This window comes from Elgaria multicarinata, chromosome 8 (genome assembly GCF_023053635.1).
Source record: "Elgaria multicarinata webbii isolate HBS135686 ecotype San Diego chromosome 8, rElgMul1.1.pri, whole genome shotgun sequence".
NCBI classification, from domain to species: domain Eukaryota; kingdom Metazoa; phylum Chordata; class Lepidosauria; order Squamata; family Anguidae; genus Elgaria; species Elgaria multicarinata.
The window spans coordinates 70,138,173-70,161,196 of NC_086178.1; the positions used below are offsets into that span (position 1 = coordinate 70,138,173).

Below are 23,024 nucleotides of genomic sequence, written 5' to 3' on the forward strand. Positions count from 1 at the left end.
CTATTTCCAGACACTTCCACCCCCTTCGATGTCCCCTCCCTCTCCCCATTGAGCGATAAAGGTGTTCGGCCGGCTGGGGCTGCCTCGCTTGACTCTCCAGTGGATGGCCCAACAAGGCGGTTGTAGTTCTCTTCTGCGCTTCGCTGCTCTCTAACCGGTGTGCTCCGCTCTCCTTTCTGGCGCGCAGCATGAGCGCGGCCGCTCAGTCTCCTACCATGGTGCAGCCGGAGGCCGGAGGAGGCGAGCGGGAGCCCTTGCCTCCGGGCTGGGAGGTGAAGATCGACCCACAGACCGGCTGGCCTTTCTTTGTGGATCATAACAGCCGCACCACTACTTGGAACGACCCGCGCCTGCTGGGGGACCATCTGAAGGTACTGCCCAGGACGGCGTGGGAGTCTCTCGCTCTCCCCAGTTTCTTTTGCGCGGGAAGCCAGGCGTTGTTGGGACTTGGGAGCCGCGGAGTTGGCGAGGAAAGAGAGCGCGGGGGGCGGGGGGTGGGGGGGCAGCAAAGAGCCAGGTCCTCCCTTGACTTCAATACTATGCAGATAAACTTGAGGGGTGAGGGACACCCCTCTGAGTAGGTGTTGGTGGTGCGTGTCCCAGAGTTGGGAAGGGGAAAGGAGACTTTTCAACACACGGCAGTACTGATGGTACGAAGTGGCTAGAAAAAGACTTTCCCTTCTCAGATATGGGAGATGAGCGGAAGACTGACACCGCTCTCGGGCATGGCAGCGTCTCTTCAGGGTTGGGTGTATGTGAGGGGAGGAGGCGCTCCTCTCCCAGGACGTGCCGTGTCGTGTGCGATACTTTTCTCCTCAGTGTATGGCAATGTTGTGGTGACTCAGGAATAATGCTAAAGACAGGCCCTGGGTTATTGGCAATGGAAAGGGTGGGGGAGACAGGCAGCAGGGAGCTGAAGGTACTGAAGGGCAGTGCCCAAATAGCTCTGCTCAGCCTTGCAACTTGCGGTGGCGCCGCTTGAAGGACAGAGCCTGAGCACTTCTCCGGGGCACTAGAGCAATGTGATGCAGTGGGGGGTAGTGCCAGGAAAAGCCTCCCCCCCCCCCGCTCAGTACATGGCTATGCAGTGAGGCTAGGAGCTGGCTTTTGTCTCTGACGCACTGCAGTCCTTTTTGTGTGTGTGCGTTAAATCATTTGATACCTCAATCCCCGCGGTGTTTATTTAAAGTTGGTTGAGTCCAACTCAGCCTGGAGAGTCAAACTTTTAGTATACTTGGCCGGCCTGTGCATCTCAGAAAGCGGACAGCATTTTTAAAAGAATCTTCGGGGGTTTCCTTTTAATTTTCTTGTTTAGAAAAAGAAAAGAAATAAGGCTTGGTCAAGGACCGGTTCCCAAATACGTCGATGGAAAGAGGAAACTCCGTACTGCCACATAGGGATGCACTTTAAACAAACAAACAAACAAAAACTTTTATGTTTGACGTTGGGTCTTATTGGTCCTGAGATATGTAGATCGTGTAAAAAAAAAAAAAGAATAAGCTTTTTGTTCCATTTCCATTGGTCTATTTGCTGGTTATGCAATCACTAGATGTGCCTGAACCAGGAAATTGACAGTATTAGAGTGGAAAATAATTGTTGGGTATTCTTTCCATCCACTTGCAGGAAATTTTGCTTTAGAGATTAATACAGTATTTTGTTAGACTGGTATAAACGTCCTATCTTTTGGGGAATCCATACGCAAAATGGACAGACCTATGACTTGCATAGTTTTGGAGATCTTGTTGGGTTTTGGACCATTGCAAAGCTCCAAAAAGACATTGCGCCCAAACAGTGCATTTGGCTTTCAACCTGAAAACTTCATAGCTTCAGCTGCCAGAGAAGCTTGATGTTCTGGAAAGCATTTTCCAGCATTACTATTAAAAAGTGGTGCAGTGCTGGTGAGAGCTGTAAAACTAGTAGCTGTAAAGCAGCAAAACAAGTCTTCATTCTGATATTACTATTAAACCAACTTAGATGACTGTTACTTTGTAAATTCTCTGTGGATGAATATACATAAAAGAATATCACCAGAATGAGGTAATACAGCCAGTAGAGCACACCTTCCTTAGTTTAATATTCACTTCCGGATAAGTAAATGAGGGGAGCTAGAACTCCACATGGCACACAAAGGTGATAGTCAAAAGTAGTGTTTGTGTGGGTGCTTCTGCTTAGAAATTAATACCAAAGATACTTTGTGCTATTCGCTGACCTTACATGGGCATTTGTTAAAGGCACTACACTAGTGCTAACTGAAAGACTGCCTTGACACTTGATAACGTATTACTATGACGTTTGTGTCCTGACTTTTACAGAATAATGAAGTTCTTGAATGCAAAACAATACTTTAGGTTATCAAAGTATAGCATACAATTTTCTACTCTTCATATATACTATATGAAAACAAATATAATGCATTTGGAAGCTGGAACAATAAGGTCCATGTTCCACCTAGGAACTTTGCATACATTAGGTTGGTACTTTGCCACTTGGTAAGCAGTACCTTCAAAAAGAAATATGTAGTTGAGGTCTTTGCGCAACTTAAATGATTTTAATATTTCTGTATCTGCTGTAGGGATCTATGCAGCTGCCATACAGCAGGCAGGAATTGGATACACTAAGTCAACATGTTTGGGTGCGGTGGGGTTGAATAACATTTATGTACGTAGTCAATCCTTAGATCATGTCATAGATCAAAGGTAGGCAACCTGGCGTCCTCTAACTATATAATGCATAATCATTGGCTATGCTGGCTGCTATTTATGAGAGTTGTAATCTAAAACATCTGGAGGGCACCAGGTGGCCTACCCCTGCTTTAGATTTAAACTTCAGTGAATGACTTCTTTATTTTGTGAATTTTATATTGAGGAATATCATAATTGTTCACTGTTATGGGTGGTAACCACTGAGAACTCAAAGTATATTACTTTAAAAGTAAGAAAACTTTATTTTCTCCTGTCATTAGTGTAAATTAGGGTTTATGTTAAATACTAAATTAGGATTTATATTACTCAAGTTACAGATAGAACATCTGTAAGAAGGTGAGATGTGATGCAGTGCTTTTCTTACTTAATGAAGCCTCACTCACTGCAAGAACAGGTCATGGGTTATTTGAGGGACAACAAACCATTGCAATCACCCACTGGGGGATTGAATACTCAGAATCACCACCAGCACATGCTGCAACCTATTGTGGCTTAAATAAGCCACAGTGGATTGTGGTGATTGTGCAAACCCAGTCATTGAAGACCAATAAACTGCTTCTGTGTAGCAGCGGCCCCACATGGCTTCCGTAATGTGTAGGAAGGAACAGCTCACCAACTGGATTAACCTTAACTTGAAAAGAGTCTCCATGGCAGCACTGCACATTCCTGTCAGTGGTTACTGCTGGTGTGGAGACTCTTCATACTGTGGGGGCCGATCCACCTCACATTGCAGCTTCCCACACACATTGCAGAAGCTGTGTGCAGTCACTGTCATAGGGGATCATTTCAGTAGCCTTCTGGTAGCTTTTGTAATGTTTGAATAGATCCTTAGTCAGTACATTAATGTTTCCCAGCACTCTGAGTGTGTTAGATGCTTGTAACATAGTACATTGAGAGTATTCCTTGCTTTTCCAGAGCATACTTCAGGAAAGCAGAAAAAGGAAACTCCCCTTTCTATGGTACGACTTACAAAGCTAGATAGAGCATTGACTGTTCTAAAGTGCACAGTCATTTAAACATTCTAATTAGACTGGTAGTGTATTAGGCCTAGTGACAGAGCCAGCTTGGAATTTCTCCACATAGGAACATAGGAAGTTGCATTATACTGAGTCAAACCATTAGTCCATCTAGCCCAATATGGTTGGCACTGACTGGCAGCAGCTGTCCAGGATTTCAGGCAGGATTCTTTCCTAGCCCTACCTGGAGATGGAGCATGTGCTCTATTCCCCCACCCCCCAACCACCACTTAAAAAATCAAGCTTATGAATAGAAATAGTTTCTGATTGTTATACTGACTTCACCTTTTCTTTGAAAATAGTATTTCAATTATAGACAAAACATTACTCACTTGCAGTGATGGAGAATGTTGTTGCTACATATAAAGTATAAATACAAGCATCATGTACAGTGATGGTGCAGTATAATAAATTCATAAAAAATAATACAATTCCCACAGTCATAAGCATATCTGAAAGCTTATCCCATTGATTTGAATGAAACTTGTTTATATATTGTTTTGATGGTTTGACGTTGGGTAAATGAGTGATAGTTAAAAACATCACTGTCTTTCTCTTCATAATTTTGTCCCCTGCCTGCCATAACAGTGAGGGTCTTTTAGTCTTTTAGTCCACATTCCTTTCAGTGGTCATACTTATGCTTTGAAGTCTACTTGACAAAGTTTGCCTCCTTTCTGAGAAGCGCTCACTTTTGGTTATTGATTTTGCATTGTGGCATTGTAAGTTCCTGATTATGGCCCAGTGAGCACTAAAATAATAGATAAGTCCACTGCCCTGAGGCCCATTGTACTAAGAAATAGCTTGCTGGAACAAGTGTGTCTTCCTCCTCTTTAGCAAGGAAAGCTCTTTGTAGTGTTCTTTTTAAGATACTTTATTTTAATCCTTGCTTTTAGGTTTGGTGGGTTGAAGCACTGATGCCAGTTCTCTTCATGCAGCATTTATTTCATCACCTTCTGATGAAATCTTTTGAGTCCAGCTTCCATTTATAGGCATGAAGGGTGAATGGCTTTAGGAAACCCAGGACATTGTTGTCATTGAGGACACATCTCACTGTGGAGGAAAATGGTTTCCTTTTTGATATTAAAGTGGAATTAAGCAGGAGACAGAGTGTATAGCTAGATTCATGCATTTTCTGAATTGCTTAGGGCTCTGTTCCATCCTTGCCAGCTTGTTGTCACTGTCACTGGTTCAGGAAACAATCACAAAGCCCACTTAATTTGCATATGTATAAAGTGTGAGATAAAATTCATTGATTAAAATACAAAAAGTAGATTGTTACATAAATACATTGAATGATGAACCCACTGAGATAATAAAATGTCATGAACTAAGATAAGCAATGAGTCAACTTGGCATGTTTAAAATATTCTTGGCAAACACGGATGAGCCCTGCATTCAGTATACAAGCACTTAAATGTAGTGAATGAGACAGAACAAATCAAGAGCAGTTATCCTCTTGTTTTGTATATCTGCTCTGGTTATTATAGGTCTCAAGAGACCAGAAGCATCTTGGTAATATTAGGCATGTAAAGGGAAATAATACTTTGCCATGTGTGCGAAGTTCTATGAATGTAAAGTACTTTTATGTATAGGCTGAATAAAAATCAAAGTACAATGGCAGCAAGGAGGAAAGAGAATGAAAAATACCAGAACATTTAAGGGAAGTGATTAGCTACTATTATGAGAGAGAAAGAGGTTACACCTGCTATTACTAGGTCAGCTGGGAGTTCCACTTTCTTCCTTTCCTCCTCCTGTTCTATTTATCTGATGCATTTGTTTACACAAACAAAATACTAGCCATGAAAATTGCACATATTTAGAGCAAGAGGCATTCAGGTGAGACAAAAATGGGTCTAGAGGCAGTTGGATAGTTGGGAAGGGACATTGCAGAACCCTTCAGATGAGGTATGTTTACACTAGCTGTTTTTTGTTTGGATGGTTTTTTGGTAAAATAGCTTGCACGGTCTGCTCTCATCCTGTTCTTGTTAGCACTCTGCTTTCTTTTTGAAGCTTAAAACAGGCAGTAACCACCACATAATTGTCCCCATCCTAATTATTGAGCTGAATACAGGCTGTAATCCTATGCACACTTACCTAGGAGTAAGCTCCATTGACTACAGAGGGAATGACATCCACATAAATATGCACAGTTTTATGCTGCCTATTTACAGTCCATAGTTCCAAGAGACAGAAGCGTATATGAATGGAAAATGTACCAAGAGCAATAGAACCAAACGTGTAGACCTGCAAAAGAGAGGTGCTAGTGTAGACACACCCTCAAATTCATATTGTGCCTATTCCAGTGACAACATTGCTCTTCTCCCTCTTGCACATAGTCTCAAATTAAAAATCATGACACTGACATGCCATTGTACCTGTTGCAGCATTCTTGTACATTTCAAGATACCGTTAGATCATGTGAGTGTTAGCCTACATAAGGAGTGCAGGAAAGCTAAGCAAGGACTTTAGGATTTGCCTTGCCAATGGAAATAACATTTCTGCTATGGAGAAATGCTTGCAGAATCTACTGAGATAAAATAACATCTAACAGAACATGCAGGTGTGTAAAAAGCCTTCCTCTTTGTCTTTTATATTTTTGTTCTTGGCTCAGATGTGGCAAGTAAAGCTCAGAAGTTTTCTTTCGTTTCTGATTATGCCTTTTTCCAGTTGCACAATTTGTACTGGCCGCACCTTTGTTTATCTTACTGATGACCTCACAATAGCAACCATACCTTCTTTAACAAGACTGTTCTTGTAATTCCTCTCTAGCAAGTCTTCTAGCACGCTCTGTTTCTCTGGTGTGTATCTCCCTGTTTTATAATTAATCTTACCAGCAGGCCTCTGCGGAGTGGGAACAAATCCCTTCAACAAGTGGCCTACTAGTAAGAATAGTCTTTCATTCTTTCCTCTCGCTATGCGTAATGGGGGGTGGGGGTGGGGGTGGCACAGGCCGGTGGGAGAGGTCACATACCCCAAGGGTGGCAGGAAGATCTGAGGAGTTCACTCTTCTGTCTTACTCTCCCCTTTTGCTTTTTCAAAGGGCATGGAATAAATATCTCTTCCTTGTGCCTTCTTTTATGTTTTTCTCTCCTTTTGCTTTTCCCGCACATTTCAACTCAAATAAAGCAAAGGAGAGATGGACAGTCCAGAATGAAGACACTTATAATTCCACCAAATGGGTTGGAAACAGAGGAGGAAGAGACAGAAAACCATGGAAGTAATATAATTATCTTCACATATCCCTTTGTCTTTGTCTCCCAATTCCGAGCAAAGGAGAGGGGCTGAGCTGTACCTACAGTACCACTATTTTCCAAACCATACCATGACCTGGTTTGCACATAATAAAAACCCAGAGTATTGGTTCTTGTTGAATCATGGGTTTGCTTTATGTGTGAACCCTGCACTATGGTTTAACTATGGGTTGTTAATCACAAACAACTCAGAGTTCACAACCCAACAACCCATAGGTTCTCTTCCTGGATTGTTTGTGGTTAACAACTCAGAGTTAAACCATAGTGCAGGGTTCACATGTAACAACAACCCAATGATTCAACAACAACACATACTCAACTTGTACTCTAGGTTATCATTACGTGTGAACCAGGTCAATATCTTGTTGGTATTGCTGTACCAGTGTTCTTATTGATTTGAGTGTGCTTGATCATGCAATACTTTACAGAGTGATTTATATAAAGTGGTGGATTGGATATTATTTAATACTTTTTCATACTTTTAAGTTTTAATTATCAGAAATGTGGCCAGTACTTAAGAAATTGGGATTGTTTAAGGCAGACTTCCTCAGCATAGTTCCCTCTAATATTTTCTACCACAACTCCCAGCATTCCTGGACACTGGTGTAGCTGGCTGGGGCTGATAAGAGTTGAAGTCCAAAACATCTGGAGGGCAGCAGGTTGGGGAAGGCTGATTTAAGATGTATCTTCATTCCTCACACATATGCCTAATCATTTAGTAATCTCACTTACATCACAGTATTGGTGAGGTGAAGCAGATTTAAGATGCATGGCTTGGGTGCTTTGTTTTTATTCCCGACTACACCTAACAGATTCATTTTGGGTTGTTTTGATTTAATATATTTTATATTTCTCTTCAATAAAAATCCCTAGGGCAGTTTATATAAAAAAGAAAATAAAGAACATTTATAATAGGAGTAAAACATATTTAAACAGTCATAAAAATAAAAGAACTAAAAGGTAGCAAGATTTTAAAAAACAAATAAAAACAGTTACCAGAGGGTTTTTTTTTTAAAAAAAGACCTTTGCCATGCACCAAAAGGACAACAAAGTGGCTGCTAGGCAAACCCCTCTGGGAAATGCATCCTAAAATTGAGGTACTGTCACTGAGAAGGCCCTGTCCCAGATAGTCACCAGCCTAGCCTCAGACAAGATCTTAACATACAGGTAAACACATACTATAAATATATTGAAGGAGTGAAATGATACAAATCCTTATGCAGGCTTACGCCACTACATAATTTAAAGATGATTCACAAAAATCAAGTTTATTACACATAAAAATTATATCATACCAGTTACGCAGTGCAAACTCTGAGGTAAACATACAGATTTGCTACCCATAACAGAAGCTAATTTTTAAGATGTTTGCATCCTAACATTGGAGGAAGTAACTTGCTTGTCCTTCCATGCCCCCACTTTTCCAGTGTATGGTGACACATTCTGGGAAGTCAAGGCCATGAGGTACACTGTAAACTCCATCGTTATGCTTATGACTGTGGCAATTTTTTTGTTAATAGTATTCAGGGCATATTCTTTTATTTGTCTGGGCTTGCTGGTGATGGTTCTGCTATTTACCCCTGCATGCCTGATTCTAAAAATAATTTCTGTCTGAAAACAAAAAGAACTGTCTTTGTTTCCTTCTCCCCTTGTTCCGATCCAGCCCTAATCAGCTGGGCCAGTACATGCAGCTCAAACTCTAATTTTCCTATTCAAAATACCAAGTCCCTTAGATAGAATTTTGATATTTTCAGTCGTCGTATTAATTAATTTTTTAAAGCTTAGGTCTAGGCCACCCTTCCTCAACCTGGGGCGCTCCAGATGTGTTGGACTACAACTCCCAGAATGCCCCAGCCAGCTCTGCAGTCCAACACATCTGGAGCACCTCAGATTGAGAAAGGCTGGTCTAGGCCCTCTGGTTGTGAAGGAAGTTTGAATATGTGGGCAGCATCTGCTCGAACTGAGTTGTGTAAGCCACTCTGTATACACATCTGTTCCATAATGCCCCATGCTTGTAACTACAGTATCTTTTTTAAAAAATAAATAAATCTCAAACCTATTGGAAGAAGGTAGCGGAAGCTATCAGGAAATCACCACATGTCACTTTTTTCTCTCCTACATTTTGTGTTAGGATATATATAGTACATGTAAACTATCAAAAGGTAACAAATAATTAAATTACAATAGAGTTGAGAAAACAAAGAAATTGGAGGAACTTAGTTGATACCTTTTTCAGGACTGGTTCTAAAAAATCTTGGACTCATTATGTATGCTGATATATCCATTCAGTTAGATTTCAGAAAAAGAAAGGATCAGGATTTACTATAAAAGTTAACATCTTTTTTTACTGTATTGGAACAGATATACTAATCAAAATGTTTCACCACAATTACTGATATTTTGAGACATGCTGGGAAAGGAATGACATATAATGTGATTATAGTTCATTTATGCATATTCAAGTAGAGTGAAATACAAAAATCTAGGGACTAGGTTCGAATCCTAGTGCTCTTGTAAGTCTAAGCAGCTATAATAATAATAATATGATGTTAACTGGAGTACACGTTTATGCTGTTCTTTCAAAGTGGTGTTAGCATTTCAATTATAAACCCTCTATCCAGTATTTAAGCATGCAATAAAATTTTAATTAATACAAGCAGTTTTTACTTGCTTGACAGTCCAGTTGTATTACATTTTCAGCTTTTTCTAAGTTTGATAGTGTACACACATTGGCTTGAAAAAAGCATATTCAGAGAAAACATACTGTTGGTATTGACTCCTTCCAAATGTAATGCAGTAGAGAGAGTTCAGGGGAGTCATTGGGAAAGAAGTCTTTCTGAAGAACTGCTTCATTTCTGACAAGGATAGATGAAAAAATGTTTGCTTGTTTATAAAGAAGGGAAAGTGGGAAAGTTTTTTTAAAAAAAAATAAAATAAACTACACTAGTTTTTAACTAATTATAAGTTTTAATTTAATATTAGCATGCTAAAGTCATGTCTACACTTGTAATATCTCAAAATCAAATCAATTCTTGGTCAAATATTGAATCAAACAGTAAAACAAGAAAAGTCTGCCCTTTTAGGTCAAGCATTAGAAATGCGGTAGATGTTTGGAAACATGTGTGCAGTCCTTGAAAAAGCTAAATGAGTCTGTTGAATGCAACAATAAGCTTGAATCCAAGAGGGGTGAGTCACAGACTTGCTGAATGAGATGGGGAAAGGTATTAGTTTTCACTATAGAGAAAGGAAAGAGTAGAGGATGGTTACTTCACTATTTGTTCTGAGAATAAAGGTTGTGAAATATTGTAATATTACCAGTGCTTTTTGCAAACATAATTTGCTTGGGAAACAATTTGCTGGTGATGTGGGGTGGAATTTTTCCCTAGTGATTTATTTTTCCATAGAAAATGCATAGTGTCATAAAATTCATTGAGTGAGCAACCATGGAATATCATGCACAGTTCTCTGGGTGTGCTAAAAATTAGTGCGTCAATAGTTTTCAGTGATTTTGTTATTTTCCCTTAAAGTTAAATGTACAATATAAGGGAAGTACATAGTATGGACTGGTTTGCATGTAATGGTTTGGTAAATTATGATTTAGCATTATGTGCCTGAGCAAGAATGAGCCTATGCAAAGTGTCACGATCAAGCACTCCAACCGCTTCCCAAAATGAGCCAGAATTTCGTTTCACTGCAGCAGATTCTTGGTTTATCATTTACATGCAAACTGGAAAAACAATCCAGGGTTTGAGGTAGGTTTGTTTAGTAATGACCTACGTTTCTATTAAACCTTGTTCACACAAAACAACAAGCTAGGAATCTTCTAAGGTGAAATTAAAATTCTAGCGTATTCCTCCTCCCAGTGTGGGAGAAGGAGAGGGGAGGAGGGAGTGTTTGAGCTTGGAGCTTTGCATGGGCATGTTCCTGCTTATGACATAACACTAAATCCTGGCTTTGCATTACATACAAACTGGGCCATTGCTGTATTTTTATTTTTTCATAAGTATTCGAGTAAAAATAATTTCCATATTAAACTTTGCATTAGTTTAAATATAATATTTAAGCCATATTTAACCAGATTATTTCAATTCAAATATTTATGGCGATTAGGATATGGGCTAATTTTAAAGTTTTATTTACTAATAATATCAAATAAACATGATAACTATATTTAGGGCATTGGAAATTTTTCAGTTGAGATTTTTCCTGCAAACTACCATTTGCCGCCTCCTCGCCTGATAAAATGCTCTGTTAGGTTAGGCTTATGACCTAAGAACTTAAGAGCCATGCTGGATCAGACCCTGGGTCCATCTAGTCTGTTCACACAGTGGCCAACAAGCTGTCAGCCAAGGATCAACAAAGAAGGACACACTGCAACAGCACCCTCCCACACATGTCCCCCAGCAGCTGGTGCATATAGGCTTACTGCCTCAGATACTGGAGGTAGCACATAGCCATAAGAGCTAGCAGCCACTGGTAGCCGATCCTTTCATTTTTTGAACTGTCACTGGTCCATAAATAATGAACATGATATGTGTAGGGGATGAGAAGGTCCCAGGTTCAATCTCTGGCATCTCCAGGTAGAGCTAGAAAAAAAACTACTGGAAAGGGCCCATTCCTGCCTGAGCTGCTGCCACTCAGTGTCAACAACACTAGGCTAGATGGATCAGTGGTCTGACTCCGTATAAGGCAGCTTTCTATATTCCTAAGATGGGTCCGAATGAGCAGGACAGTTGATAACTTTTGGGCGTAGTAGCTTTGGTGGGTAATTGCAAGTCACAGACTTCTTTTTCCAATATATTCTCCTTTCCTGGCATTGGCACCTGCTGAATACAGATCTCTTATTAACGTCCTTCACATAGGGCAAATTAATCACGATGGCAGTACACCAGTCTCTTTAAATGTAGCTCTGCTTGAATTATGTATAAAGTTGTTGTTATTATTATTATTATTATTATTATTATTATTTATATAGCACCATCAATGTACATGGTGCTGTACAGAGTAAAACAGTAAATAGCGAGACCCTGCCGCATAGGCTTACATTCTAATAAAACCATGATAAAACAATAAGGAGGGGAAGAGAAAGCAAACAGGCACAGGGTAGGGTAAACAGGCACTGAGTAGGGTAAAACTAACAGTATAAAGTCAGAACAAGTTGAGTGGAAATGTAATTTAAAGTACAATAGCATCCGAGTAAGACGGTGTTTCTGTAGCCACTGCCCCCTTGGCTGCTTTTCTCCTGGTAGGGCTAATATCTAGTCTAAGAGCCTGACTGAGATCGGGGAGGAGGGGTGGATGTGGGGAAGAGAGGAGACCCTAGAAGACAGACTGCATGGGACGGTTCAGTACCATTGTTTTAAATTGTACTAGCTTCACTTTATATATGATTGGGGCAAATCTGTCTGTAAAGATAAGGGTCTGGCACCATCCCATGTAGTTTGGCCCCTATTGGATGATATTTATCCTGTGAGCAACAGCAGTATTTGATATCTGATCTCCCTTGGAAATTCATCTAGAATGTGCTCCCAAAATAGAAAGGCCACTTCAGGAAGAGCTTCATTAGAGGACTTAAAGTGGAGGGGGGGTGGAAATCTCTGGTACAAAGTTCCGTTTCCATCCTATGTAGAGTCTTAGTATCATATTACAAGCATACCTAAGCTTGAGAGCCTTTATCTTCCATTCTCTCTGAATAGTTTTTCCTTTGATCTTCCTACTCATCCTTCCTTTCCCCCACACTTTCGCTCTCACATTATTGCAGCTGAAAAATCCCTACTTGGAATTAGGTGGATCCATTTGTATTCACCATCGAGAACATTCTTTAAACAGCAGTAAGAAGAAGAATACCAACATTGTCCTCTGCTCAAAGGCACAGGCAACCTGATGCCCTACAGAAGTTTTGGACAACAACTCTCATAAGCCCTGATCATTGACCATGCCAGCTGAGGTTGATGGGAGTTGCAGTCCAGAAACATCTGGGGTGTACCAGGTCGCTTACCCCTGCCTGACCATATATGCGTTTTAAATATTTATGAGCTGACAGTTTTATTGTGGAGATAAAACATATTCCTCTATGTTTCTTTGTGGGCATAATGTGTAGAAATGTGAAGGCTGGGAAACGTCCACCCCCACAAAAAATCATGTTTCTTCCCCATTTTCACATGCCTAAATTGATGTGTGAGGACATTTATCCAGTGAAGATAAGCTTGGCTTAGGGTTTAAATGAAACTGCAAATGTGCAAAAGATGAAGCATTTGGTGAAAATTTGCTCCTGAGTTAGCTTTCTTTAAAAAAAAAAAAGTTTGCCCCTAAGGGCAAATAACTGTCACAGTTCTGGATTCAGTTTATTGAAAAGGAAGTTCTAAGCATTGCTCACTTCAAACAAATCTAGAAAACAATAACAGAATCTGCTATGTTCAGCTGATCAGGGTCTGACTCCTCACTTAGCTTCATGGGATTCAGAATTCCCAACAGCCCTGCTTCTATCTCATTTCTCCTGTCTCTCCCAGCACAAAGCTTCACTTATCTCTCAGCTCTTTGGGAAGATTTGCTCCCAAGCAAACTGAAATTTCACTTCCAAACTGGTATGGACTTGCACAGTTCATTTACATTTTAGTAGCGGAGTGTTTGCCACTGGAATATTTGTGAACATTCCATGAAAGCACAGCAAATCAGCCAATAATTATGTTTTACTATGTTACCGTATTTTATGGTTTTAAGTTTTCTTTTGTGAACCTCCCAGAGAGCTTCGGCTAACTGACAGTGTAGAAATGTAATAAATAAATACTTAAGAGGGCTCACATGCAAGCAATTGCCAGTTTATATAGGACCAATTTCTTTAAAACTAAAGCTTTTGTTCTCTTAAGTTTGACAAAGAGCTCTTATGTAATTGAATATTGCATTGATGAAAACCAGTAGATGTTGGCCCAGTAAGTGATACTTACTTTTTTGTCCTTTTTTTTTTTTACTGTTTTATAGTCTAGTCTGACCTACACTATGCTGACCTTGCCACTCCCCTTGTCGTTGACCTTGTGCTGTATGTCTGCATGAAATCTACTCCCCTCTTCTGCTCCAAGTTCTGGGTTGGAAAGAAGGAGGTGTGGATGGCCACTGCACTTGTGCTGGGGTTCAAAACTCCATAGCAACTGCAGAGATTATCTCCACCTTCCCATCCCTCTGCCCATCCACTCCAAAGTTGGAAGCTGAGCAGGGGATCATTTTGTGGGTTCAGCAACCCGTAGCCTTCCTCTCCAGAGCCAGAGGGTCTGTCCCCAACTTGGCACCTTCCAGATGTTCTGACCCATAACTCTCATCATCTCCATGTAATGCATGAAACCTATTGGTCATGCTGGCTGAGGAGAGCTGTAGCTCAACACATCTTGCAGGCACCAAGTTGGAGAAGCTGATCTAAAGCTAGGATGTGGCAGCCTCTTGTGCTGAAGTTGCCAAAGGCATTTGAACTGCTACTTCAGCACGATGTTGCACAGAAGCACTATGCAATTTTTTTTCTGAGCCAAAGGGAGCAGCTAGAACCTTTTATTGTAGTAACATAGGAAGCTGCCTAATGCTAAATTTGACCATTGGTCCATTTGGCTCAGTATTGTCTACACTGACTAGTAACAATTATACCGTGTTTCTGACAGTGTCTTTCCCAGATTTACCTAGAGATGCAAGGAATTGAATCTGGAACCTTTTGCATGCAAAACATGTGCTCTACCACTGAGCTACAGCTTTTGGCATCACCCCAGTGCTGCCTGTCACCAGCTATAAGGCACACGGGATGGGGAAGAATCTGTCCAGCTCTTCACTGCTGGCATGAAGTAGCTGTAGTAGGTGTTCCAGCACAATTCTTTGCATGCCCTGCGTCAGCCGTTTGAAGGTAGAGGATAAATCGCACAGATCTGTTATCTTTTTAAATATCTTCCCAAAACCAATATTGAGATATTTTAATAGTTACTCTAATCTATTAATCAGCTAAGTAAGACAATAGAGTATACTTCACAATATATTATTGACAGTCCTAGGGTTAATCTGAAGTATGCTTGAAAATACTTGCCCTGAAGTATTGGGAAAACAGTGGGAGACTGTGAAATATATCCTGTCTTAATAACCAACTCCATGCCCCGGTTCATGTAATTGTATTGTGTCAGGTTAGAATGTGAGATGTTGCTTAAGCAAAAGCATTCTGATGGAAACACAAAGTGTTTAGATTGGCATTGCTTGCTAGCTGCTTGTTCTGAATGGTGAAGAGCCTAATTTTTAAATCTGCATTATGGGATCTGTTTGTTTGTCTAGGATATCCAATCAGCAAATGGTCCATCTCGAAATAGTCCAAACCAGTCCCAAGTCAGAGATGGAAGCATCATATACCCAAAGCTTCGTGCCGGCTACATCCCCATTCCAGTCATACATGAAGGTGCAGAAAACAGACCGCAATACTCATTCTCTTCTGGCTACCAGCCTGGCATGCAGCGAGTCAAGTCAGAAACCATTCCTGGCACAATGCGAGCCCCATCACCTCTAAGGGGAAGTTTTGCCCGTCCACAGTCCCCTGCTAGAAGACTTGCAGAAGCTGCTGAGACAGATAAACAATGTGGACAGACAACAACAGCTGCACCGGCCCATGTACCCTGCTCCCATGGAACTGAGGTAAGTTGATAGAACTGCTGTGGTATGTTTTGCATTAGAATCTTTGCATGGCTTGGGATCTAAGTGATAGTGTAGAGCCGAACTTTCCATCCACTACTCTCAAGATATTACTAATTATGCATGTGTTCTTCACATGTATTCTGAGGTGTTAGTCAACAGATAATGTATATATGCAGAGGACCATTCTTTACTTGCATACTGATCAGGTTTGAAGGAGATGCATTCCAAATCTCTGCAAACACTAGAGTGGAATTGGACCTTCTCTGTAATACTTGCACCTTGGATTTATTTCTTGTACATAGAACTAGCTAGTACTGGACATGATGACAATTAAATGTTGAAATTCACATGTGACCAAATTGTCTCAGTATGCAGGCTCCTCAATCACTCTGATAACCTATAAAATGAACCTGTAGGCATGTTTCCTTCACCAAAGTAGATCAAGACAGTGGAAGTCTGTACCAATAAAGGAGGACTGTACTGGCTGTGTCAAGTGTGACCCTTATGCTATGCCAGCATTGTATCTGACTCTGGCTACAGCACAGATGGTATGCAAAGCAATGCATATATTAGAAGTCAGCTGTGCATTGGCTGTGCATTCACCCAGCAGGAAATAGACAGCATAGACACTGGACCACACTGATAGTTTTACGTTGCAGTAGAAATAGTCAGATCCACTGAAAGACTTTCAGGTCGCCACCCCACCCCTGCTCTTACTTTTATATGGCTATCTTATATGATGCCTGTATGTATTCATTTGTCTTGGTTTTTATCCAGTTAGCCAGAAGAATAGTATCATAAATTAGAGGGCACTTGTGCTGACATAGACATGTGCAGTACATTTAGAGCTCTCTAGCTTTGTCTACATGAGAACTCTTGCTCAGCTTTCAGTCACTGTGTGTAGCAGGATGTTTCAAAGCTACGTAAGTTTTATTCTGCACATTTCCATACTGACAGTGCTTGTTATTAAATCATTTCCAAGTTGGTTTTACTAACTGTGCCTCGCAGTTTTTGGGATTTTAAAAATTACTTTTATTCATTTCCATTTATAACTAATTATTAGAAATCAGTTTAAAGCAATAACAAAAACGGGCTTAAAATGAAATTAAGGCAATGACTTCTTTGGTTTTGAGTCCTCCACTGTTTCCAGGTTGGGAGGCTCAGGGGGAGCTTTATTAAGATTAAGACATTCTACCAAATACACTTTCTTCAACCTGTTGTTATGATCCTTGCTAGCTCTTCAATCTCCAAGCAAGATGTGTTCCCCAGCAGTGTGTCAAGCCAGGGTATTTCTAATGTCTCGATCAGATCAGGCAAATCTGCCCAGTTTCTCTATGCCACATGGCTGCTGCCATTGCAGCGGGGACTTGGTAGTGTAGTGAGCCATCGCCAACCACTGCTTAAATACTTAGACTCCTTTTTGGAAATTAATCTTAATAACAAACATGATAGTGAACGTTAATATTTTTTCCCTCAGCAGCCTCCATCACCTGCATCTTCTGAATCACCAACCATTTCCCCTCAGTCATCAGGCAGGCCCAGCCTGGGAAACCACCAGCTCCCTCATGGATATATTCAGATCCCTGTGATCCACGAGGGAAATGTTCCAAGACAACCATCACAAGGCTATCATCAGGCACAGAAGACACATTACCCAGCCCAGCAAAGTGATTACCAAGCTCATCAGCCAGTGTACCATCAAATTCAGTTGGATGATCTGGACCAGAAGCCTCCACGTGCGCAGTCTCCATTCAGGAAGTCACAGAGAGGCTCAGCAAGTCGGGAAAGTTCACCAGGCAGAATCCAGTCTCCAACACCCATCAGAATACAGCCAGTCAAATCTCAGGTAGGTGTGGTGAGTCTATACAAGTCCCATTTCCATTAGCAATCATTCTGCTAATTCTTTGGGTTGTATTATTCATATAGAGTTTTAAAGAGTAATGCTGAAGACTATAATCCATTAATTGACATGAATAACCAACTAATGATTTAATCACAGATTATAAATTATAGCTCCAGTTTTTAATTGACATGGCTGACCATCTGGGCTCTGCCATAGCCCTCATAAAGATCTTATCTTTCTGCTCTTTTGCATACTATGAAACAAGGGATCCAGGAATTATAATGAGGGAATATTATGTAGTGGAAGAAACCTCCTGGGATCTTATTGTGTTTGGATTTTATGTACAGTTCAGATAAGCTAGCTCCGTAACTATCCCTGTGAACATTTACTCTGTAGGGCTGGAGTAGGCAATATTTTGGGCCCCGAAGGCAATGTGCATTTTCTGGTCAGCGACTGCATACATGTGTGTACGCATGCAGACTGACCTTCCCCCCTCTTCCCTGCTCCCTGAGATGGGATTGCGGGAAGTGTGTGTGTGTGTGTGTGTGTGTGTATGTGAACAAGGAAGCTTAAAGCTTCTCCCACTGCCCAGCAGTGCCCCAGAGAGTACCGTTTTAGAAGTTCCAGGATTATTGGAGGGTGGAACCTCCCATCCCTCAGTCTTCCCCCTCGAAATAGCTCTTTTTCTGCTGCTAAAGCCTCTTCTCCCAACACAGCACTGGAACAGTGGTCATTTCCCTGTAGTCAATGGGTTGTGGTTAAAAGTAGGCAGGGTTCCCTAAGGCTTGGAGGGCTTTATACGACCTGTGATGATGCCCAACCTTGCTATAGGACATGTCTCCCTACCGTTACTCTATTGCAATTTCTCACATGTTTTCTTTCATTCTTCACATTTAAAAAACACACAGTTTTTTCAGTTTTTTTATATTCCTTTCTGCCTTTCATATCCATAGATAGCTTTTCTTCAGAACTGTGGCTTGTTCGGTCATTATTAAAATTAATGCATGTGTGAAAAAGATGAATGTAAGACCTCAATGATCTCAGAAAGATCATGTAGCTGGAAGTCTTGAACTCAGTTTTGTAATTGTATTTAAAGCTTAAATCCCTGTATTCTTGGTTCATGTACACTACTAATTAGTATGTTGTTCTCCTTCAGGCTTCTCAGCAACAAGTGCCAACCCAAGGATCACCACCAACTCTACCCCCTAATGCCAAGTTTGAAAACAAGACAGGGCAATCTGGAGCAGAGATTCCTGCTCCACGTGTCCCCATTCAAATTATTCATGCTGATATAAACACAGATACTAATCCACCTCTGCAGAAACCACCTCCCACAGCAGAAAATGTTGATAAAAAGATTCCTTGCCCTCCTAATGCTGCTCCTAGAGAAGGAAGTCCTTTCCCACAAGAACATGAACCACAGAAGACTTCAGAAGTGGAAGAGCCTCAGAAACACTCAGGAGTCTTGAAAGTTGAAGCTATTCTAAATAGAGTACAACATCTAGAGCAGGAAGTTGATTCTTTTCAAGGTAAGAAAAATGGCAAAAAATACTTAATGATTGAAGAGTATTTGACCAAAGAGCTGCTAGCCTTGGACTCTGTGGACCCTGAGGGTCGTGCAGATGTTCGACAGGCCCGGAGAGACGGTGTAAGAAAAGTCCAGAATATATTGGAAAGACTTGAGCAGAAAGCGGAAGATGTTCCAGAGCCCATTCAAGGGGATGGACTTCAGCCACCTTTGCCTGAGGTGACGCAGGAAAGAATGGATGTTGATCCTCTAGTGGAAAACGTTTGTAAGGATATAAGCAATGGGAATGCCAAGGAGCAAATAAAAATGGAAAGGGATCAGCCTGGATGTAAGGAAGGCATCGTTACCAATCTTGCTAAAGAAACAAACACATCTGAAAATGTGACTCAACCATAGCTACAGGCAAAAAGTAAAGTCCTTGGACTCTAAGTTAAAGTGTGTGTTAAGTGAATGTTAACTTGCATGCATTTCAGGAGCTTTGCACCAATTGGTTTTTAATCAACATAGCAGCTTGGAACACTGTAAACACTCAGGTGGGGAAGATGTGGGGGGATAAGGAAAATACATTTAGCCTATATTCTGTATATTGCTCAGAGGATGTGTTTGAAGAATATCTTATAAAATGGTTTCTTTCAAGCTAACCCAGTGGGGAAAAATGTATTGGGTCAATATCGGCAAATAGAGTGACTTATGTAAAATCTTTACCTAACCGCATCAGAATAACAAATCCATTTTTAATAGGACACTCTTAAAGGGGGAAAAAACATTTTCACTATTAGGCACTTTATGTACTGATGCCTGGAAACTGTGTTAAGAAAATCTAGGGATATTTATATGTGTTGAGAATTTTAGTGCTATATTTTAAATGGGAAAAGAAATAAAACAATACTGTAGAAACCTAATGAACCTGCGTGGTTTATAAACTGGAAAGCTGACTGTATTTGCAAACCATTATTACGTATTTCTAAAATGGATTTCTCTTAATACCAGCTTAGAAAATGCCTACGTATACATGCTTTCTAATTAGCTCATGGTTTGTCAAGCGTACATGTAAAGCCTGGAGGAGGGACACAAAGTATTCAGAGTTGGACATCCAGAGGATCACGTGCATCAAAAACAAAGAAATAATACACCTAAGCAGCTAGTTCCCCCCCCCCCCCCCGTTTTGTTCAGGGTAGAGATGTAAACCATCATTTCAGCTGTACCATATTTAAGGCAAAGTATGGAACTGGTGCACTTGAGGAGGATAAAGGGCCTGACATACAAAATGGCTTGATGGTGGAATGTGATAAAGTTCCAGCTTTTTATGAAAGTCTGGTTACAAACTGCACAATCCATGACAATGAAGTCTTCAGATATGCTAAATGACTGGTTCACCAAACCTCCCTTCCTATGACTCTGTTTATAGAATCACCTAACCTTACATAACAACTCTTTACACTTGTTCTACCCTCTAATTTCTTTCCAGCCTCTAATTTCTGATTAAGGGATGGTAACATGGAATGCCAACCCCTATTTCACTCATAATAGTATGCGAGGTTGGTCTTTGTGGGAGGGAATCAGTAGGTTGGAATGGGGCAATAAGGCCTTCTACCTGCTAACCAAGGCTTTATTCTGCAAATATGCTCCCAAGCTATTTATTTTTTGCTCAGCTGGGTTCCAAATAAGCTTGGCTAGAGGAAAACAGCATTGAGGAGGTATTTGCAGGAGAGAATCAGCAATGCAGGAGGAGTTCACCAACCTATCTTCCAAATTTCCCTTGTAAGGGCACCTCTGTCACATATTCATGTTATCTAAGCAAATAAAAGTTTGGGAACGTGCATTTGCCAAGATAAAATGAGACAGTAAGCAAAGGTGTGTGGCTCTTGATTTGGATGCCTGATACAAAATTAGGTATGTAAACTCCTGTATCTTGGAACTGGATAAAGTAGCACCCTGTACAAGTATCAAAGCTTGAAAGAAAACAGTTTATGACTTAGGCCTTAGCTAGACTGGGCTTTATCACGGGGCGAACCCTGGGATCGTCCCTGTGCATCCACATGATGCACAGGGGATCCTGGGATCAGGGAGGGATCATTCCTCCCTTGCCCCGGGATAGAGCCCTCCCCTTCGGGCCTGCTTTTTCTGCGGTCTCAGGCTGAGCCCGAGACCGCGGAACGTGTGGCCCGTTGCCGCGATTTGACCTGGCTCTGCGCAATTCCTCGCACGGAGCCGGGAGCCTTGCACAGGGTCCAGTGCTGTGCCCATCGGGGGTAGGGTGGGGGGAGCGGGGAAATCAGGTTAACTTTTTTTTAAAAAAACTACCTTTAGTGCATGAGCGTTCCTGTGCTCCGTCTTCTTTAAAAATATTTTTAAAATGGTGGGCACAACGCCTCTCTTCCTGAGGTCATTGTGCCTCACGTGTAAACAGAAGAGGGATCTTGTGTTAATCGCAATGCAAGATCTTCCCTCCATCACAAACTATCAGGTAGGTCCAGCTAAGGCCTTTGTCTTATGTGAGGAAATTAGTGAAAGGGTGTAATGTCCTCTGGGTGTAGTCTGGAGTGTTCCTTGAATTGTAGTGTAACAGGTTTCTTACATTATAGTCCTAGCTAAAGTCTTTCATGGCAGTGTCATTTATTTTAGTTTCACTTTGAGAATCAACAAGGTTATATTCAGAACACTACACTTTCATTGGCAATATGGCCATAGTTCCAATATAAATGTCTCTACATAGCTGTAGTATGAGCTCACCAGCCACAACCTCCTCCTGAAGATTCCATTTTGGCTGAGGATACACAGCTGACATCAGGCAACAAGAATACCTATTTTAAAAAAGGAGACTCAGCTATAGTGACTTCCTGTATGTGAGATATAAACAAGCTTAGTTGCTTTCTCTCTCACACACTTTTTTTTAACATCATGCTAAAAGAATTTGTCCTGGGTTATCTGAAACCCTTTGTCACTGTTAAAGTAATCTTTTCTTTTTTAAAAGAAACTGAACTTGTATCTGTACGAATGTCACTGACTCTATTAGTGAACATCAATGAGGCTATTAAAAAAATGAGTATGCTGTGATGCTATTTATTTTTATATGTATTTTTATACTGTCCTTGAAGCATATTCCCAAGGCAGTTTACAAGAAAGAGTAAAACAATACAAATACAAACAACCTAATAAGCCAAAAGGCCACAAGATTATAAAGGCAGCACAGAACAGCAAGAACCTATTATTTTTACAGCAAGGAATTAACAGAGTGACAGGTCTTCAATACAGAGATAACTACTAGCTCACTCACTAATTCTTGGCAAAGGCTTGGATATAAGTTAAAGTTGACTAAAAGAATATCTGACATCAGTGTCATCTATCAGTTACCAGTTGTGCAATCTTATTCTAACTTTGTCATGCCAGCATAGTATTAATCCGTGGCCATAATACTATGAGGTTGTATCCAATGCTGTTCATCTACCAGTGGAACAGAAAATGCTGGTGGAACAAATCCCCCCACAGCTCACTGCACACATCCCAAATCTGCTGTGGAGGTCCTGATTCCAATTTGCAGCTATAGAACATTAGGCCTATGGAGGCAGAATTGTGGCACTGCACTTAGTTGTATAGGGGTGGAGTCAAGAGTTTCCTGTGTCTGTCTTGCTCTTGTTTGAGAGACAATAAAGTTCTTGTCTAGCCTGCTAGCTGGTGTGTTGTCTAAGCCTTCTATGACATGGTGTCAGAAGTCTAGTTTTAAACCCATAAATTACAACAAGACAAGGAAAATGGCACAGTTCCATTTCATCAGAAGCCTTCAGCTTTACTATTCTTGCAATGTGGCCTTAATGGAAAGAAAGATTTGTTTGTTTTTGTCTAGCTACAAAGCTCCACAAGGAGGAAGGAATAGCACAAGTAAGTTCATTCCTTTGTGCAATAGGAAAAGAAGTTGGCAATGTTTAGACGTGTATTACTTTGCTGAAGAAGGCTGAAAGCCCAACTATGAGGGTATTCTGGCCAAGTTTGATGTCCATTTCTCCTCCAAGGAGAATGTGTTTTAGGAGAGCGCTT

At 40.8% G+C, this 23,024-nt stretch overlaps 2 protein-coding genes across 3 annotated transcripts in view; both read left to right on the top strand.

Annotated features, from left to right (window-relative positions):
- Nucleotides 1-23,024, top strand: part of INPP5F (inositol polyphosphate-5-phosphatase F) — a 169,167-nt gene that overhangs the window by 61,310 nt on the left and 84,833 nt on the right. The gene's annotated exons all lie outside the window — the stretch shown is intronic.
- On the top strand, nt 167-19,891 carry BAG3 (BAG cochaperone 3). 2 transcript variants are annotated; one of them, XM_063132726.1, is made up of 4 exons: nt 167-371; nt 15,265-15,618; nt 17,099-17,464; nt 18,618-19,891. In XM_063132726.1, exons 1-4 carry the CDS (start codon nt 189-191, stop codon nt 19,383-19,385), a joined length of 1,671 nt encoding a protein of 556 aa, XP_062988796.1. In that variant the 5' UTR covers nt 167-188; the 3' UTR covers nt 19,386-19,891. The 2 variants fall into 2 exon arrangements, with proteins under 2 accessions (XP_062988796.1, XP_062988795.1); XM_063132725.1 differs by having other exon boundaries at nt 168-371; nt 17,096-17,464.

Bases quoted from the DNA above. Each gene is read 5' to 3' on its own strand.
- BAG3 (XM_063132725.1), top strand. From the start codon at position 189: ATGAGCGCGGCCGCTCAGTCTCCTACCATGGTGCAGCCGGAGGCCGGA. The intron at 372-15,264 runs GTACTGCCCAGG...TTGTTTGTCTAG, and splicing joins TGCTGGGGGACCATCTGAAG to GATATCCAATCAGCAAATGG. The intron at 17,465-18,617 runs GTAGGTGTGGTG...GTTCTCCTTCAG, and splicing joins TACAGCCAGTCAAATCTCAG to GCTTCTCAGCAACAAGTGCC.